The 21,287-nt window shown below is 36.9% G+C and overlaps 1 protein-coding gene across 8 annotated transcripts in view; it reads left to right on the top strand.

The window, feature by feature from the left end:
- ULK4 (unc-51 like kinase 4) overlaps positions 1–21,287 on the top strand; it is a 703,273-nt gene that overhangs the window by 387,502 nt on the left and 294,484 nt on the right. For all 8 annotated transcript variants that reach the window (XM_030935299.1, XM_030935309.1, XM_010374299.2 and 5 more), the window contains one exon: positions 3,126–3,231. In XM_030935299.1, coding sequence (XP_030791159.1) covers positions 3,126–3,231 — 106 coding nt within the window. The remainder of the gene's footprint in view (positions 1–3,125; positions 3,232–21,287) is intronic.

Here is a 21,287-nt window from a genome sequence, read left to right as displayed (position 1 = left end):
TGGCCGGTGATACAATCAGTCTTGCCTGCCTAACAAAGCTTCCATAAAAACCCCAAAGGACCTATAACAGAACCCCAAAGTTCAGAGAACTTCCACATAGCTGAATAGATACAGGTTGCTGGAGGGTGGTGTGCCCAGGGAAGACACAGAAGCTCCACAGCTCTTCTCCCATACCTTGCACTGTGCATCTCTCCATCCATGTCTTTTGTAATATCCTTTATAGTAAAATGGTAAATGTGTTTTCCTGAATTCTGTGAGCCGCTCTAGTAAATTAATTGAACCCAAAGAGAGAATCACGGGAACCCCAACTTGATGCTGGTGGGTCAGAAGTTCCGGAGCCCCAGACTTGGGATGAGTGTCAGAATAAGGGAGGAGGGCGTAGCCTTGTGGGACTGAGCCCTCGCCCTATGGGGTCTGATACTATTTCCAGGTAGATGGTGTGGAGTTGAATCAGAGAACACTCAGCTTGTGTCAGCTGCAGAATCGATTGCTTGCTTCATGTGTGGGGAAAATCCCCACACATTTGGTCCCAGAAGTCTCCTGTGTTGATTATTACTGAGTGAGAGAAGAGAAAAAGCACTTTGAATTTATGTGTGTTTTTCCACACAACTGGTAGAAATGTATGGAGCCTAGTTGCTTGTATGAGTGAGTTCTACCAGATCTCCTAGAAACACATATTAGATGCACAATAAATATTTTTGGAATAAAATGGATGGACAAGGTTAGCATGAGATGGATACTAAAATCAGAAGAGGGTGTCACTCATCAGTCAGTATCACTTATGAACATAGATGCAACAATCCTAAAGAAACTTAGCTGACAGAGTCTAGAAGTATATTAAGAGAATGAACACGTGTCTACATCTTCAAATCTTTGCTCAGATGTCATTTTCTGAAGGAGCTATGCTTTGCTTGCTCTAGCATTGCAGCTTCCCCTGCAGCACTCCAAGCCACCTTATCCTGTTCCCTATTTTCTCTCATAGCATATATCACCTTCTAACATATCTTATAATTGTTTGTTATGTTATTTATTGTCTTCTCCTCGTGGTACAAGGTAAACACCATAAGGGCAGGGCTTTTCTTCTGTTTTGTTCACTGATACAAGCCGACTACCTAGAATAGTTGGTACTTAGTATTTGTTGCAAAAATAAATAATCCTGAATGCAAAATAAGGATCCTTGATTGGATTCTGGAAGAGAAAAGGCCATCAGTGGAAAACTGGTGCCACTTGAATAGTCTGTAGCTGAGTTGTTAATATCTGTAAATTTCTTAGTTTTGATAAATATAACATGTTTAGGGTAAGATGTTAACATGAGGGAAAACTGGGTGATGGATATATGAAAACTCTCCGTACTATCTTTGAAACTCTTCTATAAAGCTGAGGTTATTTAAAAAGAAAAGCTTATTAAAATGAATTCAGAGATACCAAGAGGCTTCAGCATTTAAAAAGTAAAATAAAATTTCTGTTAAATGCCAGGCGTGGTGGCTCATGCCTGTAATCCCAGCACTTTGGGAGGCTGAGGTGGATGGATCACGAGGTGAAGAGATCGAGACCATCCTGGCCAACACAGTCAAACCCTGTCTCTACTAAAAATACAAAAAAAAAAAAAAAAAAAAAAAAATACACACACAAATTAGCCAGGCATGATGGCACACACCTGTAGTCCCAGCTACTCGGGAGGCTGAGGCAGGAGACTCACTTGAACCCGGGAGGTGGAGATTCAGTGAACCGAGATCACACCACTGCACTCCAGCCTGGCGACAGGGCATGATTTCGTCTCAAAAAATTAAAAAAAAAAAAAAAAAATTCTGTTAAATGACACCTTCTCAATGAGTCTTACCCTGACCACCCAATTTCAAATCATGTGCAGCCCCACTGCTGCCCTCTCAACCTTGCTTCCCTGCTCTGCCTTTTTCTTTTTTGCCAGAGTACTCTGCTGTCTTCTAATACATTATACAGTTCACTTATTTATTATGCTTTTTGCTGTCTATTTACGTGAGGATAGGGGACGTTGTTCACTAGCATACCTCAAGTGCCTACTATGGTGCCTGGCACAAAATAGCTATACGTTAAAAAACAACCCCACAGCTAACCATATGTTTCTCTGTGGGTGAGGGGTGGAGAAAATGAATATGAAGAGGTCTAGATTAAGCCTACTAATTAATATGCTTGTTGCTCTTCGGGGTTAGATTAGTTGTTAGCAGAATAGTCATGGTGAATGGGCACAGGACTTAGAGTGGGGCAAGCTAGACTCCTAGGAGTCCTCACTCTCAGTAGGTACTTATAGGAACCTGAGAGTGAGGAGTACTACCTTACATTTTGCACCCTGTGTGTCTCTCTTGCCTCATCCTAGTTCCAGACTGCAAAGACTGCCTCTTTAGTTTTGAATTATATGAAATTTAATAATTTCAATTATAATCTGTATTAATTGCTTAATTTTAAAAAATATTCACAGCAATGAAAAAGGGAACAAAAGCAAAGCAAGTTGTTTGTAAGACCCTTTAAAAATTACAAAGAAATGATTCTGCCTTTAAAATGAGAAATTAAGACTAAAGAATAACTCATTTTCCATTCTCTTTAGGACCTAAGTTACTCCCTCCTGTATGATGCTAAGTGTTGAGGAAAGCAAAATTCACAATTCACTCTTTTAGGTCCAAATGTAGCTTATTGCACTGAAGCAGTAATATAATAAATCAGATCAAATGTACTAAAGTGGGAAAATATCAGTACCAGCATAATGTTGAAACTGCAGAAATATTTGTTTGAAGTAGTTCTCTTTTGTGATCTCAAACTCATCTTCAAGCATGGTCTTCTGAGTTCTACATACTTGAATTCCTTTGTCACCCACCTAAAGCATGGAGGACCATGTGTTGTCTCTCAGCTCATGGGCAGGGGAGTCCGTACTGCAGCACTGGTGTCTGAGTGATTTGCCTTCCCTCCCAGCTCACTTAGCTCACTGATGGGATTTGTCTTAACACAGAAGGATGTGCTTCATTAAAGTGCAAAAAGGTAATTGTTTAACCTTGTGCAAAGAATGAAGAAATGGAGATCGTTTGTTCATTTGTCTTTATGATGATGTAATTGTATTTCTGTATGGTTATGTTGGGAATTGTGATCTATTGCAGGAACATCAAGAGAGCATTCTGGGTAATACCATGCAAAGTGTGATTGCGTTACTCAACAATCTAGTTGCCTGCAAAGATTCGAATATGAAACTACTTTATGAACAAGGTAAATGCTTCATAGAATTACTCTCTGATCAAGTTTTGCCTGTTTGTACGTTTCTTCATCTTATATAGCGTGGAGTCTAGAAGTACCATCTAAAGTTGATGACTCAAAATAGATAAGAATTTTTAAGTAATATCACTAGCAAAATTTGGAAGTGTGCGATGGTTTCTCTAAGATAATTCATTCTCTTAATGGCATAAAATCAATAGGCACTGCTTAAAGATGACAAACCAAGAAATAGAAGTGTACTCATAGTGTTTAGACTGATCGCTGTCTGTCTTCATCTGTTTTCTGTTGCTATAATAGGATACCTGAGACTGAGTAATTTAAAACAAAAAGAAATATATTTTGTACAGTTCTGGATGCTGAGAAGTCCAAGATTGACGGGTTGCATGTGGTGAGGGCCTTCTTGCTATTGGAGACTCTTTGCAGAGTCCAAAGACAGTGTAGGGCATCACATGGTGAAGGAGCTGAGCTTGCTAGCTCAGGTTTCTTTTCCTCCTCTTATGAAGTGACTAATACCCCATCCTAATGATCTCATCTAATCTTAACTACTTCTCAGAGTTCTCACCTCTCAAATACCATAGTTGGATTTCCTATCCTCTTAATGCCATTATAATGGGGATTAAGGGTCAGCATGAGTTTTGGAGGGTACAAACATTTGAACTGTAAGACTGCCAATCAAAAACAGATATGACCAAAAGCACTTTGGAAAATGAGACTAGGTGTGTTGACAGTGGTTTACTTTATATCTTATGCACGTCTGTACTGTTACAATTCTAAAAATCATGTACAGTCATGCATTGCATAACTACAGCAGTGTGTTCTGCGATATATATCATTAGGCAGTTTTATCATTGTGTGAACACCATAGCGTGTACTTACACACATCTAGATGGCATAGCCTACTATACACGTAGGCTGTATGGTACGTATGGCCTGTTGCCCCTAGGCTACAAACATGTAGTGAATACTGTAGTCACTCGTAACACAGAGGTGTAAGTATTTGTGTATTTAAACATAGAAGTATTGTGTATTTAAACATAGAAGAGATGTGGTAAACATATGATATAAAAGATAAAATGTGATACACCTGTATAGGGCACTTACTATGGATGAAGCTTGCAGGACTGAAAGTTGCCCTGAGGGAGTCAGTGAGTGGGTGGTGAGTGAATGTGAAGGCATAGGATGTTGCTGTACACTACTGTAGACTTTATAAACCGTGTACACTTAGGCTACACTCGATTTATAAAAAAAAAAGAAAGAAACTTTTCTGGGTGCAGTGGCTCATGCTTGTAATCCCAGAACTCTGGGAGGCCAAGGCTGGTGGATCACCTGAGGTCAGGAGTTTGAGGCCAGCCTGGCCAACTTGGTGAAACCCCATCTCTACTAAACATACAAAAATTAGCCAGGTGTGGTGACGGGCGACTGTAGTCCCAGCTACTTGGGAGGCTGAGGCAAGAGAATCACGTGAAGCGGGGAGTTGGAGGTTGCAGTGAGCCGAGATTGCACCAGTACACTCCAGCCTGGGGGACAAGAGTGAGACTCCATCTCAAAAAAAAAAAAAGAAAGAAAGAAACATCCCTGTCTGACAGCTCTGAAGAGAGCAGTGGTTCTCCCAGCATGGCATTTGAACTCTGAGAATAGACAGACTGCCTCCTCAAGTGGGTCCCTGACGCCCGTGTAGCCTAACTGGGAGACACCTCCCAGTAGGGGCTGACAGACACCTCTTACAAGTGGCTGCCCCTCTGGGATGAAGCTTCCAGAGGAAGGATCAGGCAGAAATATTTGCTGTTCTGCAACATTTGCTGTTCTGCAGCCTCTGCTGTTGATACTCAGGCAAACAGGGTCTGGAGTGGACCTCCAGCAAACTCCAGCAAACCTGCAGCTGAGGGACCTGACTGTAAGAAGGAAAACTAACAAACAGAAAGGAATAGCATCAACATCAACAAAAAGGACATCTACACCAAAACCCCATCTGTAGGTCACCAACATCAAAGAACAAAGGTAGATAAAACCAAAAAGATGGGGAGAAACCACAGCAGAAAAGCTGAAAATTCTAAAAACCAGAGTGCCTCTTCTCCTCCAAAGAATCACAGTTCCTCTCCAGCAACAGAACAAAGCTGGATGGAGAATGACTTTGATGAGTTCACTGAAGTAAGCTTCAAAAACTCAGTAATAATAAACTTCTCTGAGCTAAAGGAGCGTGTTCTAACCCATCACAAGGAAGCTAAAAACCTTGAAAAAAGGTTAGACGAATGGCTAACTAGAATAAACAGTGTAGAGAAGACCTTAAATGACCTGATGGAGCTGAAAACCATGGCACGAGAACTTTGTGATGCATGCACGAGCTTCAATAACCAATTCAATCAAGTGGAAGAAAGGGGATCAGTGATAGAAGGTCAAATTAATGAAATAAAGTGAGAAGACAAGTTTAGAGAAAAAAGAGTAAAAAGAAATGAACAAAGCCTCTAAGAAATATGGGACTATGGGAAAAGACCAAATCTACGTTTGATTGGTGTACCTAAAAGTGATGGGGAGAATGGAACCAAGTTGGAAAACACTCTTCAGGATATTATCCAGGAGAACTTCCCCAACCTAGCAAGGCAGGCCAAGATTCAAATTCAGGAAATACAGAGAACACCACAAAGATACTCCTCCAGAAGAACAACCCCAAGACACATAATTGTCAGATTCACCAAGGTTGAAATGAAGGAAAAGTTGTTAAGGGCAGCCAGAGAGAAAGGTTGGGTTACCCACAAAGGGAAGCCCATAAAACTAACAGCAAATCTTTTGGCAGAAACCCTACAAGCCAGAAGAGAGTGGGGGCCAGTATTCAACCTTCTTAAAGAAAAGAATTTTCAACCCAGAATTTCATATCCAGCCAATCATAAGTTTTATAAGTGAAGGAGAAATAAAATCCTTTACAGACAAGCAAATGCTGAGAGATTTTGTCACCACCAGGCCTGCCTTACAACAAGAGCTGCTGAAGGAAGCACTAAACATGGAAATGAACAGCCAGTACCAACCACTGCAAAAACATGCCAAATTGTAAAGATCATTGATGCTATGAAGAAACTGCATCAAGTAATGGGCAAAATAACCAGCTAACATAATAATGACAGGATCAAATTCACACATCACAATATTAACCTTAAATGTAAATGGGCTAAATGCTCCAATTAAAAGACACAGACTGGCAAATTGGATAAAGAATCAAGACCCATCAGTGTGCTGTATTCAGGAGACCCATCTCACATGCAGAGACACACATAGGCTCAAAAAAAAAAAAAAAAAAAAAAAAAAAGGGATGGAGGAAGATCTACCAAGCAAATGGAAAGCAAAAAAAAGCAGGGGTTGCAATCCTACTCTCTGATGAAACAGACTTTAAACCAACAAAGATCAAAAGAGATAAAGAAGGCCATTACATAACGGCAAAGGGATCAATTCAACAAGAAGAGCTAACTATCGTAAATATGTATGCATCCAATACAGGATCACCCAGATTCACAAAGCAAGTCCTTAGAGACCTTCAAAGAGACTTAGACTCCCACACAATAATAATGGGAGACTTTAACACCCCACTGTCAATATTAGACAGATCAACGAGACAGAAGGTTAACAAGGGTATACAGGACTTGAACTCAGTTCTACACCAAGCAGAACTAATAGACATCTACAGAACTCTCCACCCCAAATCAACAGAATATACATTCTCCTCAGCACTACATCACACTTATTCTAAAACTGACCACATAATTGGAAGTAAAGCACTTCTCAGCAAATATAAAAGATTCAACAAACTGTCTCTCAGACCACAGTGGAATCAAACTAGAACTCAGGATTAAGAAACTCACTCAGAACTGCTCAACTACACGGAAACTGAACAACCTGCTCCTAAATGACTACTGGGTAAATAAGGAAATTAAGGCAGAAATAAAGATGTTCTTTGAAACCAGCGAGAAGAAAGACACAACGTACCAGAATCTCTGGGACACATTTAAAGCAGTGTTTAAAGGGAAATTTATAGCACTAAATACCTACAACAGAAAGCAGGAAAGATCTAAAATCGACACCCTAACATCACACTTAAAAGCACTAGAGAAGCAAGAGCAAAGACATTCAAAAGCTAGCAGAAGGCAAGAAATAACTAAGAGCAGAGCAGAACTGAAGGAAATAGAGAAACACAAAACCCTTCAAAAAGTGAATGAATCCAGGAGCTGGTTTTTTGAAAAGATCAACAACTTAATAGACAACTAGCAAGATTAATATATAAGAAAAGAGAGAGTATCAAATAGACACAATAAAAAATGATAAAGGGGAATATCACAACTGATCCCACAGAAACACAAGCTACCATCAGAGAATACTATAAATACCTCTATGCAAATAAACTAGAAAATCTAGAAGAAATGGATAAATTCATGGACACTACACCCTTCCAAGACTAAACCAGGAAGAAGTTGAATCTCTGAATACAGCAATACCAGGCTCTGAAATTGAGGCAATAATTAATAGCCTACCAACCAAAAAATGTCCAGGACAAGATGAATTCACAGCTGAATTCTACCAGAGAGGTACAAAGAGGAGCTGGTACCATTCCTTCTGAAACTATTCCAATCAATAAAAAGAGGGAATCCTGCCTAACTCATTTTATGAGGCCAGCATCATCCTGATACCAAAACTTGGCAGAGACACAACAAAAAATGAAAATTTTAGACCAATATCCCTGATGAGCATTGATGCAAAAATCCTCAATAAAATAATGGCAAACCAAATCCAGTAGCACATCAAAAAGCTTATCTACCATGATCAAGTGGGCTTCATCCCTGGGATGCAAGGCTGGTTCAGCATATGCAAATCAATAAGCGTAATCCATCACATAAATAGAACCAGTAACAAAAACGACATGATTATCTCAATAGATACAGAAAAGGCCTTTGACAAGATTGAACAGACCTTTATGCTAAAAACTCTCAATAAACTAGGTATTGAAGGAATGTATCTCAAAATAATAAGAGCTATTTATGACAAACCCACAGTCAATATCATACTGAATGGGCAAAAACTGGAAGCATTCCCTTTGAAAACTGGCATAAGACAAGGATGCCCTCTCTCCCCACTCCTATTCAACATAGTGTTTGAAGTTCCAGCCAGGGCAATCAGGCAAGAGAAAGAAATAAAGGGTATTCATTAGGAAAAGAGGAAATCAAATTGTCCCTGTTTGCAGATGACATGATTGTATATTTAGAAAACCCCATTGTCTCAGCCTAAAATCTCCTTAAGCTGATAAGCAACTTCACCAAAGTCTCAGGATACAAAATCAATGTGCAAAAATCACAAGCATTCCTATACACCAATAATAGACAAACAGAGAACCAAATCATGAATGAACTCCCATTCACAATTGCTACAAAGAGAATAAAATACCTAGGAATCCAACTTACAAGGGATGTGAAGGACCTCTTCAAGGAGAACTACAAACCACTGTTCAACGAAATAAAAGAGGACACAAACAAATGGAAAAGCATTCCGTGCTCATGGATAGGAAGAATCAATATTGTGAAAATGGCCCTACTATCCAAGGTAATTTATAGATTCAATGCCATCCCCATCAAACTACCAATGTCTTTCTTCACAAAATTGGAGAAAACTACTTTAAAGTTCATATGGAATCAAAAAAGAGCCCGCATTGCCAAGATAATCCTAAGCAAAAAGAACAAAACTGGAGGCTTCACGCTACCTGACTTCAAATTATACTATAAGGCTACAGTAACCAAAACAGCATGATACTGGCACCAAAACAGATATATAGACCAATGGAACAGAACAGAGGCCTCAGAAATAACACCACACATCTGCAACCATCTGATCTTTGACAGACCCAACAAAAGCAATGGGTTTCCTATTTAATAAATGGTTTCCTATTTAATAAATGGTGCTGGGAAAACTGCTAGCCATATGTAGAAAGCTGAAACTGGATCCCTTCCTTACACTTTATAGAAAAAGTAATTCAAGATGGATTAAAGTCTTAAATGTTAGATCTAAACCCATAAAAACCCTAGAGGAAAACCTAAGCCAATACCATTCAGGACATAGGCATGGGCAAAGACTTCATGATTAAAACACCAAAAGCAATGGAAACAAAAGCCAGAATAGACAAATGGGATCTAATTAAACTAAAGAGCTTCTGCAAAAGAAACTACCATCAGAGTGAATAGGCAAGTACAGAATGGGAGAAAATCTTTGCAATCTACCCATCTGACAAAGGGCTAATATCCAGAATCCACAAAAGAAGTTAAACAAATTTACAAGAAAAAAACAACCCCATCAAAAAGTGGGCAAAGGATATGAGCAGACACTTCTCAAAAGAAGACATTTATGCAGCCAACGACACATGAAAAAAATGCTCATCATCACTGGCCATCAGAGAAATGCAAATCAAAACCACAATGAGGTAACATCTCATGCAAGTTAGAATGGTGATTATTTAAAAATCAGGAAACAATAGGTGCTGGAGAGGATGTGGAGAAATAGGAACACTTTTGCACTGTTGTTGGGAGTGGAAATTAGTTCAACCATTGTGGAAGACAGTGTGGCAATGCCTCAAGGATCTAGAACTAGAAATACCATTTGACCCAGCGATCCCATTACTGGGTATATACCCAAAGGATTATAAATCATGCTGCTATAGAGACACATGCACACGTATGTTTATTGCAGCACTATTCACAATAGCAAAGACTTGGAACCAACCTAAATGTCCATCAATGATAGACTGGATTAAGAAAATGTGGCACATATACACCATGGAATACTGTGCAGCCATAAAAAAGGATGAGTTCATGTCTTTTGCAGGGACATGGATGAAGCTGGAAACCATTATTCTTAGCAAACTATCACAAGAACAGAAAACTAAACCCCACATGTTCTCACTCATAGGTAGGAATTGAACAATGAGAACACTTGGACACAGGGTGGGGAACATCATGCACTGGGGCATGTCGGGGGTGGGGAGCTGGGGGAGGGAGAGTGTTAAGAGAAATACCTAATGTAAATGATGAGTTGATGGGTGCAGCAAACCAGCGTGGCACATGTATACCTATTTAACAAACCTGCACGTTGTGCACATGTACCCTAGAATCTAAAGTATATTTTAAAAAGTTTTTTCTTTGTTTCATAGGAAATTCACTTTAGCTTACTATAATTTTTAAACTTCATAACTTAAAAAACCTTTTCTACTTGTTGACTCTTTTGTAATAACACTTAGCTTGGAACACAAGCACATGGTATAGCTTTATGTCCTTATTCTATAAACTTTTTGTTGTTGTTGTTGTTGTTTTTATTGTTTTGTTTTTTTGAGACAGAGTCCCACTCTGTTGCCCTGGCTGGAGTGCATTTAGGCGATCACGGCTCACTGCAGCCTGAACTCCCTGAGCTCAGGTAGGGGGCTACCTCAGCCTCTCTAGCAGCTGAGACTACAGGCGCATGCCACCATGCCCAGCTAATTAGTTAATTAATGTATTATTGTTATTATTATTTTGTAGAGACAGGGTTTTATCATCTTGCTTAGGCTGGTCTTGAACTCTTGGGCTTAAGTGATCTGCCACCCTCGGCCTCCCAGAATGCTGCTGAGATTATAAGTGTGAGCCACTGTACCTGGCTGCTTTTTTCTATATTTAAATTTAATTAATTTTTTTTTTTACTTTTTAAACTTTTGTGTTAAAAACTACAACAAAATCATGCAAATTAACCTTCACCTAAATAGGATCAGGATCATCAAGATGTCACTAGGTGACAAGAAATTTTCAACTTTATTATATTTTTATGGGGCCATCATCATTTAGGCGGTCTACTGTTGACTGAAGCGTCATTATACAGTGCATGACTGTATATCGTTCTCTCTTATGTTAATAAAATAGAAGCTATCAACTGGAATTTTTCACAGGAATAAGACCTGGGACAAAATCTGTCACTGAATAAAATTACCAACTCACTGTTCTAGTTTCCCCCTGCCCACCCAAGAATTTAGAGTTCTGTTTCTTTTTTTTTTTAAGACAGTCTTACTCTGTTGCTCAGGCTGTAGTGCCATGGTGATATCTCGGTCCAGGGCAACTTCCACCTCCCAGGGTCCAGCAATTCTCCTGCCTCAGCCTCCCAAGTAGCGGGGATTACAGGCACCCGCCACCATGCCTGGCTAATTTTTGTATTTTTAGTAGAGACGGTGTTTCATTATGTTGGCCAGGCTGGCATCAAACTCCTGACCTCAGGTGATCTGCCACCTGGGCCTCCCAAAGTGCTGGGACTATAGGCGTGAGCCACCGCTCCCGGCCTAGAATTCTGTTTCTACGTGGTCATTATATTTCAATGCTAGTAATATGTTTTTCTTCCCCTAAGAAAAATATGCACTTACCCCCTGTGATAAATATTGCCAACAGTTGTGGGGCTTTGGTATATAGATATCTTTATTCTTTTACACAGGAACATGCTATTCTGTTTTATGGATGTAGCATAGTTTATTTAACCAGGGCTTCAGTGGTAGATATGTGTTGTTGCAATATTTTGCTGTTACAGACAGTTCTACAATGAATAGCTTTATAATATGTATACCTTCACACAGGAGCAGGATATTTATAGGAGAAATTCCTGGAATTGGAATTGTTAGATCAAAGGATGTCTACGTATGTAATTTTTGTAGATAATGACAAGCTGCTCTAAGTGATGTGGCAATTTAAATTTCCACAAGAGCACATGAGATTGCTTGTCTTTGGACCTACAAGCATGTTTTGCTTCCCCATTTGTTCAAGGCACTTTTATGTTCTTCAGAGATTTTTTGTAGTTTTCTTTATACAGGTCTTGTGCATTTCTTGTTAAGTTTATGCCTTCCTAAGTGTTGTATCTTTTTTTTTGCATTCAATAGAAATGAGGACTTTTCTACCATTATATATTCCAATTTATTTTTAAATTATTTTATTTTATTTTACTTTATTTTAGAGACAGAGTCTCAGTGTGTTACCCAGGCTGGAGTGCAGTAGCACAATCAGAGCTTATTGCAGCCTTGAACTCCTGGCCTCAAGTGATCCTCCCGCTTCAGCCTCCCAAGTAACTAGGACAACAGGCACGTGCCACCCTGCCTGGCTATTTTTTTTCCTTTTTTTGATGGAGACAGGGTCTTGCTATGTTAACCATGGTGGTCTCAAACTCCTGGCTTCAAGTGATCTTTCCACCTCAGACTTTTAAAGCACTGGTTGATATTACAGGTGTGAGCCACCATGCCTGGCTGCAATTTGTTGTTTTAAATATGTTTGAAAGTTTTTGATTTCTGTATATGCAATTTTGTAACTACATTGATTCTTTTATTATTTTTATAGTAATAGTTTTTAGGTGATTTTCTTAGTTTTCCAGTCATATAATAATTGCAAATAATGATGATTTTCTTTCCAATTTTTACGATGCTACTTTTCCCCTCTGGTCTAATTACAAGATTCAAAGAGAGTGGGGTAGAAGATGTGTTGGATTTGTCTGAGGATCTTTTTTTCTGGTTAAGGATGTACTCTTCTATTTTAATTTTATTTTTGTTTCTTTTGTAATCAGGAATAATGACTTTTATCAAATGCTTTTTTGGCCTCTATGGAAATGATCAAATGATTTTTCCTTGAATCTATTTATATAATGGTTTATATTTAATCGGTTACCGAACATTGAACCTATCCTAGTGTTTGAGTCAGTAACCACACTTACGATATACAGTTCTTTAATTGTGCTACTTTAGTTCTTTGCAAATATTTTATTTAGGATTTTTCATTGCCATTCATTGGTGTGATTGGTCTGTGATTTTGTTTGTTCATTTTTGATGGGAGAAAAACATTCTTCGCCCAGATTTTAATATTAATGCTATATTGCTTCATTAAAAAAATTTTTTTTCCTGTTTCTGTATTTCTGGAAAGTTGATGTATTATTGGAATTATCTAATCCTTAAAAGTTTAGGCCGGTCGCGGTGGGTCATGCCTGTAATCCCAGCACTTTGGGAGGCTGAGGTGGGCAGATCACGAGGTCAGCAGATGGAGACCATCCTGGCTAACACAGTGAAACCCTGACTCTATTAAAAATACAAAAATTAGTCAGGCATGGTGGCATGTGCCTGTAGTCCCAGCTACTTGGGAGGCCGAGTCAGGAGAATCGCTTGAACCCGGGAGGTGGAGGTTGCAGTGAGCCGGGATTGTGCCACTGCACTCCAGCCTGGGTGATAGAGCGAGACTCCATTTCAAAAAAAAAAAAGTTTGGTAGAGTTTCTTCTTGAAGTCATCTGGCTGGTGCTCTCTTTTTGTGGTATGATAGTAGTGATAGCTCTGTGATGATTTTCTCTATTTCTATAGTAATAATGAAACTTTAAAAAAATTTTCCATCTCTTTTAGAATCAGCTCTAGTAAATTATATTTTCCTGGAAATTTTTATTTCCTACACACTTTCAATTCTATTTTCACAGAGTTGAACAAAACTAATTCTTTTAAATCTTTTATTTTCCTACATTTCAGAAGTTACTGCACCATTATCATTTCTTGTATAATGTATTTGTATTTTTTAAAAACTTTTAATTTCAGGGATACAAGTGGAGGTTTATTATATAGATAATAGAATTGTGTCATGGGAGTTTATTGTACAGGTTATTTCATCAGTCAGCTATTAAGCCTAGTATTCATTAGCTATTTTTCCCGATCCTCTTTCTCTTCCCACCCTCCACCCTCTGAAAGGCCCAGGATGTGTTGTTCTCTGTATGTCCAAGTATTCTCATCTTTTAGCTCCTACTTATGAGAATACACAGTATTTGGTTTTCTGTTCCTGTGTTAGTTTGCTAAGGACAATAGCCTCCAGCTCCATATCCTCCAGCAGAGGATATGATCTTGTTTTTGTTTTGTTTTTTGTTTTGATGGCTGCATAACATTCCATGATGTACCATGTTTTCTTTATCCAGTCTATCATTGATGGGTATTTAGGTTGATTCCATGTCTTAGCTATTGTGAATAGTGCTGCAGTGAACATATGTGTGCATGTGTCTTCATAATAGAATGATTTATATTCCTTTGGTTGTATACCCAGTAATGGGATTGCTGGGTCGAATGGCATGTCTATATTTTAGCCTTTGAGGAATCACCACAGTCTTCCACAACGGCTGAATTCATTTACACTCCCACTAGTATAAGTGCTCCTTTTTCTCCACAACCTTGCTAGCATCTCTTATTTTTTGACTTTTTAATAATAGCCATTCTGACTGGTGTTAGATAGTATTTCGTTGTGGTTTGATTTGCAGTTCTCTAATGATCAGTGATGAGCTTTTTCCATGTTTGTTGGTTGCATGTATGTCTTCCTTTAAAAGTGCCTGTTCATGTCCTTTGCCTACTTTTTAATGGTGTTGCTTTTTTTTTTTTTTTTTTTTTTTTTGTACATTTGTATAAGTTCCTTATAGATGCTGGACATTAGGCCTTTGTTAGATGCATAGTTTGCAAAAATTTGTACTTTTGCATTTTTATCGAGTAGTTATAATCATGGTTTTACTAGAATGTGTGTGTTTGTATTTTTTTCAAATCAGTTTTAGGATTTACTTCTTAATGTTACTTTTTTCAAAAGTCAATTTCTGTTTTTACCTATTAATCCTTTGTGCTTCATGAGTTTGTTTTGTCCTTCTTTTTCTTGGTTCTTGGATATGATACTTAACTCTGATGCATGAATTTTCAAGTATTACCTTATTTATACCTTACACGGAAATTCTAATCTGTAGTGCTTTGATCATTTTTCTTTCCCATATATATTTCAGTTTTGGTGTATATTCTCTCACTGAGTCTAGAGTTGCCTTGAAATGAAGGCATTTTTATGGTGAAAAGGGTTTTTTGTTTTATTAATTTTATTTCTACTATTAAAATTTATTTTTATTGATGCATAATATTTGTACACATTTATAGGGTACCTGTGATATTTTGATACATACATAGAATGTGATCCAATCAGGGTATTTAGGATATTCATCACCCCATTTATTTGTGTTGGGAACATTTCAAATCTTCTCTTTTAACTACTTTGAAATACACAATATATTGTTAACTGTACGCACCCTATGGTGACGTCAACCACTAGAACTTATTCCTTCCATCTAGATATGTGTTTGTACCCATGAGTCTACCTCTCTGTATACCCCCGCCCACCAACACTTACCCTTCCCAGCCTCTGGTAACTATCATCCCACTTTCTACCTACATGAGATCAACTTTTTTAGATTGCCCATATGAATGAGAACATGTGATACTTGTCTTTCTGTGCCTGGCTGATTTCACTTAACATGATGACCTCCACCTCCATCCATGTTGCTGCAAATGATACAATTTCATTCTCTTTTACGGCTGAATAGTATTCTATCATGTAAAGATATCATATTATCTTTATCCATTCATCTGTAGACTGAATGTGATATCTATACATGGATGGAATACTATTTGATTCCGTGTCTTGGCTATTGTGAATAGTGCTGCAGTAAACAAAGTGGTGCAGGTATCCCTTTGATATACTGATTTCTTTTCCTTTGGATAAATACCCAGTAGTGAGATTGCTGGATCAAGTGGTACTTCCATGGAACTGGAGGTTATTATGTTCAGTGAAATAAGCTAGGAATGGGAAGACAAACTTCACATGTTCTCAGTTATTTGAGGGAGCAAAGAATTAAAACAATTGAACTTAATGGAGGTAGCTAGTAGAATGAAGGTTACCAGAGTCTGGGAATGATAGTGGGTTGTGGTGGTGGGGGAAGTGGGGATGGCTAATGGTTACCAATAAGATAGTTAGAATGAATAAGACCTAGTATTTGCTAGCACAACAGTGTGGCTGTAATAAAAAATAATTTAATTGTATATTTAAAAATAATTTAAAAAGTATAATTGGATTTTCTGTAACACAAAGGATAAATGCTTGATGGGATGGATGCCCCATTTACTCTGATGTGGTTATTATGCATTGCATGCCTATATCAAAATATCTTATGTACCCTGTAAATATATATACCTACCATGTATTCACACACAAAAAAAGAAATCTGATTTTTCATAATGGCTGTGTTAATTGACATTCCTGCCAATGGCGTATAAGAGTTCCCTCTTCTTTGCATCCTCTCCAGCATCTGTTGTTTTTTGTCCTTTTCGTAATAGCCATTCTAACTGGAGTAAAAAGATAGGATCTCATTGTGGGTTTGATTTGCATTTTCCTAATAATTAGTGATGTTAAGCATTTAGTCGTATACCTGTTGGCAGTTTTTATGTCTTCTTTTGAGAAGTGTCTGTTCCAATTCTTTGCCTATGTTTTAATGGAATTATTATTGTTCTGTTGAGTTGAGTTCCTTTTATATTTTGGATATTAGTTACTTGTCAGATGAATAGTTAGAAAATATTTTCTCCCCTTCAAAAAGTTGTCTGTTCAGTCTATAGATTGTTTCCTTTGCTGTGCAGAAGCTTTCAAGTTTAATATAGTCACATTTGTCTGTTTTTGTTTTTGTTGCCTATGCTTCTGATGTCTTAGTCATAAAATATTTGCCTAGACCGATGTCCTGAAGACTTATCTCTCTGTATTTTTTTCTAGCAATATTATGGTTTCTGATCTTATGGTTAAGTCTTTGACCTATCTTGAGTTGATTTTTGTATGTGGTGAGAGATAAGAGTTGAGTTTTATTCTTCTGCATATAAATATCCAATTTTCCCAGCACCATTTGTTGAAGGAGTCCTATCTCCAATGTATGTTCTTGGCATCATTGTTGAAAATCAGTTTGGCTGTGAATACATGAATTTATATCTGGGATCTCCATTCTGCTCCATTGGTCTATATGTCTGATTTTATACCAATACTATGTTGTTTTGGTTACCATAGCCTTGTAATGTATTTTGAAGTCAGGTAGTATGATGCCTCCAGCCTTTTCTGTTGTTGTTGTTGCTGTTTTTCTTTTCCTTCAGAATTGCTTTGGCTATTTGGGCTCTTTTTTGGTTCCATATGAATTTAAGGATTTTTTTCTATTTCTGTAAAAAATGGCATCAGTACTTTGATAAGAATTGCTATGACTCTGAATATAGCTTTTGGCAGTATGATCATTTTAACAATATTAATTCTTCTAACCCATAAGCATAGGATGTTTTTCCGTTTATTTTTGTCCTCCTCAGTTTCTTAGTGTTTTCAAGTGTTCCTTTTAGAGGTATTTTTACCTCCTTGGTTAAATTTATTCCTAGGGTTTTTTTTAGCTATTGTAAGTGGGTTGCCTTTTTGATTTTTTTTCCTCAGCTGGTTTATTATTAGTGTATAGAAACACTACTGATTTATATATAGTGATTTTTGTGTTCTACAACTTTACTAAATTTATCAGATGCAAGAGTTTTTTTTGGTGGAGTGATTAGTTATTTTTAGATATAAGATTATATCATGAGCAAAGAGGGACAATTTGACTTCCTCTTTTCCCGTTTGGATGCTTTTTCTTTCTTTCTCTTGTCTGATCGCTCTGGCTAGGATTTCCAGTAATATATTGAACAGGAGTGGTGAAAGTGGGCATCCTTTTTTGTTCCAGTTCTTAAAGGAAAGGCTTTCAGCTTTCCACCATATGGCATGATGTTAGCTGTTGGTTTGTCATATTTGGCCTTTGTTATTACATATTGAGGTATGTTCCTTTAGTGCCTAGTTTGTTGAGAGTTTTTATCATGAAGAGATACTGAACCATGTTAATACCTTTTCTGCATTGTTTGAGATGATCACATGGTTTTTATCCTTCATTCTATGAGATGTTGTATCACATTTATTGATTTGCATATGTTGAACCATCCATGCATCCCTGGGATGAATCCCACTTGGTCACAGTGCATTATCTTTTTGATGTTCTGTTGGATTCTGTTTGCTAGTGTTTTGTTGAAGATTTTTGTGTCTATGTTCATCAGGGCTATTGGCCTGTAGAGTTTTTTTGTAGTTGTGTTCTTATCTGGATTTGGTATCAGGGGAATGCTGACCTTGTAGAATAAGTTAGGGAGAATTATCTTCTTTTTATTTCTTTACAATATTTGGTGGAGAATTGGTGTTAATTCTTCTTTGAAAGTTTGGTAGAATTGGGCAGTGAAGTGATCTGGTCCTGGTCTTTTATTGATTTAATCTCATTACTCATTATTGTTCTATTCAGGTTTTCTATTTTTCCTAATTCAATCTTGGTAGTTGTCTATGTCTAAGAATTTGTCTATTTTCTCTAGGTTTTCCAGGTTGTTAGTGTATAGCTGCTCATAATCGTCTCTGATCTTTTGTATTTCTAGAGCAACAGTTGTAATGTTTCCTTTTTCATTTCTGATTTTGTTTATTTGGATCTTCTTCCTTTTTTCTTGTTTAGTGTTGCTAGTGGTTTTTTTATTTTTATTTTTTTAAAAATGCAAACTTTTCCTTCTGTTGATCCTTTATACTTTTTTGTCTCTTTTTCTTTTTAGTTCTAGTATGATCTTTATTATTTCCTGTTACTAATTTTAGTTTTGGTTTGCTCTTGCTTTTCCAATTACTTTAGCTGTGTTGTTAGATTGTTTATGTGAAGTCTTTCTGCTTTTTAATGTAGATGTGTTATTGCTATAAACTTCCCTCATAGCACTGCTTTTGTTGTATCCCATACGTTTTGGTATGTTGTGTTTCAATTATCATTTGTTTCAGTAACTTTTGTTTGCTTGTTTTTTTTTTTTTTTTTTTTTTTTTGTTTCCTGATTTCTTCACTTAACTGTGGTCATTCAGGAGCATATTGATTTCCATGTATTTGTATAGTTTCCAACATTCTTTTTGGTATTGGCTTCTAGTTTTGCTCCATTATGCTCTGAGAAGATACTTGATATGATTTTGATTTTTAAAAATTTGTTGAGACTTGTTTTGTGGCCTAACATTGTCTATCCTGGAGAATGTTTTATGTGCTGATGAGAAGAATGTATATTCTGCAGTTTTTGGATTAAATGTTCTGTAAATGTATGTTAGGTCCATTTTATCTAAAATACAGTTTAAATTCAGTGTTTTGTTGTTGATTTTTCTGTCTGGATTATCTGTATTATAATGAGAGTGATATGTCAAAATCCCCAACTATTGTATTAACATCTATTAATATCTCTCCCCTTAGATCTAATATTTACTTTGTATATCTGGGTTCTGTGGCATTGGGTATGTATATATTTAGAATTGTTATATCCACTTGCTGAAATGATCCTTTTATCATTATGTAATGATGTTGTTTCTTTTTAGTGTTTTTGACTGAAGGTCTATTTTATCTTATATAAATGTAGCTACTTTTGCTTGCTTTTGGCTTTTGTTCATGAGGGGTATCTTTTTCCATACCTTTACTTTTCGTTTATATGTATGTTTAGAGGTGAAATACATTTCTTGTAGACAGCAAGATGGTTCATGGTTTTTAAAATTCATTCGGCTAGTCTATACCTTTTAAGTGGGGAGTTTAATCCATTTATATTCAAGGTTGTTATTGATAGGTAAGGATTTATTTCAGTCATTTTGTTATTTATCTTCTGGTTGTTTTGCATATCTTTTGTTTCTTTCTTTGTCTTTTATTGTTTATTGAAGTTAATTACTACTTAGGCTTTATGTTTTATTCACATTTGAGTTTTATCTGCTTCTCATTTTTGTGTTTGGTCTAACAGTAAGTTTTATACTTCTGTGATGGTAAATATTATCCATTCCCTTTCATATGTAGGATTCCTGTAAGCATTTTTGAAAAAAATATTTTTTTGTGACTGGCCTAGTGGTGATGAGCTCTTAGTTTGTGTTTGTCTGCTAAAGATTTTATTTATCTTACATTTTGAAGGATAGATTTGCTGGGCATAGTATTCTTAGCTCACAGGGTTTTTGTTGTTGTTTTCTCTTTTTTTTTTTTTTGCAGTTCAAATATATCATCCACTTGTCTCCTGACTGTAGGCTTTCTGCTGAGAAATCCAGTTAGGCTGATGGTCATTTCCTTATATGTGACTTGACACTTTTTTTCTTACTATTTTTAGAATTCTCTATTTTTCTTTGACTTTTGACAGTTTGACCATAATGTGCCTTAGAAAAGACCTTTTTGGGTTGTATCTGATTGGGAATATTTGAGCTTCCTGTTTCTGGAATCTAAAGATCTTGCAAGACTTGGGAATTTTTCAGCTATTATTTTATTACATAGGTTTTCTATGCTGTTACTTATCTCTTCTACTTCTGGAACACCCAAAATTTGAATATTTACTGTCTTTATGGTGTCTGATATATCAGAGAAACTCTTTTCACTTTTTTTAATTTTTAATTTTTATTATTTTCATATCTGACTGGGTTATTTCAAGACCTTTCTTCAATTTCTAAAATTCTGTCTTCTTCTTTATATAGTCTGTTATTGAAGTTCTTGATTTAATTTTTATTCCATTCATTTAATTCTTCAGTTCCAGATTTTCTGTTTGGTCCTCCTTAATGGCAGCTATCTCTTTGTTGAAATTTCTCATTGATAGCATGAGTTGTTTTTCTAATTTGTTTTGTTCATCTGTATCCTCTTTTATTTCACTGAGCCTCTTCAATATCATTAGTTTGAATTCTTTTTTACAAATACCTTTGATTTCTTTTTTTGTTGGGATCTGTTCACTAGAGTATTATTGCATTCCTTTAGCGGTGTCATGTTTTCTTGTCTTTTCATTTTCCTTGTGTCCTTATGTTGATATCTATGCATCTTGTGTAACAAGCACTTCTTCCTATTTTTCGGATTGAATTTCTTAGGGGAAGAATTTTTTCGTGTAGATGTATCTGTAGTGTTGGTTGAGTAGGACACTTCAGCTTTGATTCTGGGTTCATGCAGTAGTATAGTATCTGTATTATTTCTTTGGCTGCAGTCAGCATCAGTGGTATCTGTGATTTCCTCTGTGGCTTAGGATGTGGTTGTTAATGGAGGCAATGGTGATATTTTTTGGGGGGATGGAGATGCCAGCCAGGCTGGTATTCAGGCCCCAGTGGTGGTGGTGGTGACAGTGACCTGAGGGTGCCTGTCTTTGGGTCCCTGGATGGTA

Source organism: Rhinopithecus roxellana, chromosome 1 (assembly GCF_007565055.1).
Source record: "Rhinopithecus roxellana isolate Shanxi Qingling chromosome 1, ASM756505v1, whole genome shotgun sequence".
NCBI lineage: Eukaryota > Metazoa > Chordata > Mammalia > Primates > Cercopithecidae > Rhinopithecus > Rhinopithecus roxellana.
Note: the sequence above shows the minus strand (reverse complement) of the source record. Positions and strands in the feature narration are given on the sequence as shown.